This window comes from Alligator sinensis, unplaced genomic scaffold (assembly GCF_000455745.1).
Source record: "Alligator sinensis unplaced genomic scaffold, ASM45574v1 scaffold1801_1, whole genome shotgun sequence".
NCBI classification, from domain to species: domain Eukaryota; kingdom Metazoa; phylum Chordata; order Crocodylia; family Alligatoridae; genus Alligator; species Alligator sinensis.
In genome coordinates this window covers 370491-373017 of record NW_005842608.1, presented here as the reverse complement: position 1 = coordinate 373017, position 2527 = coordinate 370491, and the positions used below count along the sequence as shown (strand labels likewise).

General features: G+C 59.3%; 1 protein-coding gene across 4 annotated transcripts in view; it reads left to right on the top strand.

The window, feature by feature from the left end:
• Window positions 1-2527, top strand: part of ALDH3A2 (aldehyde dehydrogenase 3 family member A2) — a 13306-nt gene that overhangs the window by 9464 nt on the left and 1315 nt on the right. For all 4 annotated transcript variants that reach the window (XM_025214837.1, XM_025214838.1, XM_006033096.2 and 1 more), the window contains exons 9-10: window positions 258-357; window positions 762-997. In XM_025214837.1, coding sequence (XP_025070622.1) covers window positions 258-357; window positions 762-997 — 336 coding nt within the window. The remainder of the gene's footprint in view (window positions 1-257; window positions 358-761; window positions 998-2527) is intronic.

The following is a 2527-nucleotide window of genomic DNA, read 5'->3' as shown; positions in this document are numbered from 1 at the left end:
GAATGTCTGTGCTGCAAGTGGCTGAGGTGGCCGGGAGGACGGTGTGTGCTGGGCATGCTTCTGGGACTGCCACGGTCGAAGTTCAGCCCTTAAGTTTGTGCCGGGGGGATGTTTCCCAAGTATGCCTGTCTAGGCAACACTAGGCCACAGAGAGAGAGCGTGAGGGGCCATCACCCTTGATCAGCACACGGAGGCTGTGCTCGAAGCTTGTCCTGGGTTGGTTCTCGGGTTTCTGTGACGTCTCTGTCGTCCACTAGCTGATCAAACAGGTGATTGCGGAGACCTCCAGCGGTGGCGTGACAGCGAACGATGTCATTGTGCATTTCTCCGTCCCAAGCCTGCCCTTCGGCGGAGTCGGTGAGTCCCTTCCATCTTCTGGTGCTCAGGTGCCCACCCGGAGCCTGCCACTGTGTGCAGAGCTTTCCTGCACAGAAACGTGGGGCTATGTTCTCTGCAGCAGGCTCTGTCTGTACTGAAGGAGTTACGGGGCCACCTCCCTGCCCTAGAAACACCTCTCCCAGGGCCAGGCGCTGACGTAGACTCCAGGGCTGTTCAGCCCTTGCAGGAAGTGCCTGCTAGGGACGCCAGTCGTGCTGGGGGCTTTGTGATGTAGGACCCAGACTGAGGCCCTCCAAGCACCTGACACAGGGCAAGTCACTCTGGTCACGGGCTTTCCCTTCGGCCCCCTCTTTGTCCTTGTGCTGCCTGTTTGCTCCCCTGGCCCAGCCAGCGTCATGCTAACTAACATGCATTGCTCTTAGGGGCCAGCGGGATGGGTGCTTACCATGGCAGGCACAGCTTTGAGACCTTCTCCCATCGCCGCGCCTGCCTGATCAAGTCGCTGGGCATGGAAGGCGCGAACAAACTCCGATACCCACCCGGCAGCCAGAAGAAAGTAGACTGGGCAAAGTTCTTCCTCTTGAAGAAGTTTAACAAAGGCAAAATCGGCCTGATCATCATGGCGGTGCTGGGGGTCCTGGCAGCCCTCATAGTCAAGGTAAGCCTGGAGGTGGGGGTATCGTCCATGCAACAGCATGTTTCATGGGAAGGCTTATTTCTGAGCTTTTCTTAGCCATGTGCTCACCTGTCTTCCAGCCACAGCCCTTCCATGGGGGCTGCTCTGTTCTTACCTTCCCCTGGGATACTGGTCTGAGCCAGCTGGAAGCACTAGAGTCTGCCTGTCTTCCACTTGGGCAAGCAGGCACCATGGTGTTAATGGGGCCAGGCTGGTTCTTGGGGCGAGTTGAGTGGGCACCACTTGCTGCTCTGTGATGCCTGACATGCATGAGGAGGTGGGTTCTCCCCTGGAGCGGGTAGCTGGGACCTGGCACAATAGGATCCGCCCAAGCTTGGGGAAGCAGGTGGCACAAGCTGCTTCCACAGCTCGTCCTGCGTGAGTTGGTTTTGGCAGTGGGGTTTGGCTGCCTTCCTCCTCATCCAGGTAGCTGGATGCATAGCATTCAGGGGCTTGCAGGCCAGCCTAAGAGGCAGCAGGGCAGACTGGAAGGCAGGTGCATGGCTAGAGGGCAGGCCAGAGTAGGGTCTGTCCCTGGCTGTGCCACAGCTATCCTGTGGGACCCTGGGATATTGCTTCTTCTCTGTGCCTCCGTCTCCTTTGCATAAGGCAAGGGGCAGGCTGCAAGGGGCAGGGTACGGCTCTTCCCAGGCTCAGGTCAGTAAGAAAGGAACTGGTCGGCTTCCTGCAGCCCAGCCCAGGTACGGCAGGCAGATTCCCACGCATCCCTGCAGTGGCTTCCTCCGCGTCTTTCCTGCCATGGCCGGGGCAAGAGCTGTGGCTGGGAGGACGCGGGTAGAGCAGGCGCGTGCTAGCTAGGCAGCAGCTGATAAGAAACAGCAGAGCTGCCATAGGAAGTTGGGCCCAGCTCCACCCTGCTGGGGAGCCTGTCTCCAGGTGGCCAGTCCTGGGGGCTGCCAAGGGCAGGTGGAAGAGCAGCTCCTGGCAGGCAGGAGGCAGCTGGCCCCTGTGAGAGGTCTCAGCCCAGTCTGTAGTAGCTGGAGATCGAAGCCTCATTCCCCTCCCACAGCTTTACCCCAGATGGGTGCAAGGTCCCTCCAGACTGATCGTGCCAGTCTTGTGGCCAACCCCCCCTCTGTCCCTCACCCCTCTGCACATCTCCTTGCGCTCAGGGTACTTAGCTACATTTCCCAATGCTTTGGGTTTTCCCAGAATCACCAGCCCCTGCTGAGGAGAAAAGCCCTCTTGGCTGTGCTGGCAGGTCAAAGACTGGCTCAGCTCTATAAGTACCGATGAGCAGTGGGGTTTAAACTCCAGCCATTGCTGTGAGCAAGGTAGGATTGTCTTCTATGTGTGCACAGGCCTGGTCGGAGATGGGGCAGGGAGTGCCCGGCTGGCGTCCAGCGCTGCTGGCTTTGCTCTGGGGCATCACTCGGAGGCGTCGGCCCTGTAGCACACAGCATTTGTGCTGTGGGCTCTGTACGACCTTCCAGGTAAAGCATGGCCAGCAGAGCTCATGCCCCGCAGGCCAGGACAAAGCAGCCCCTTCTG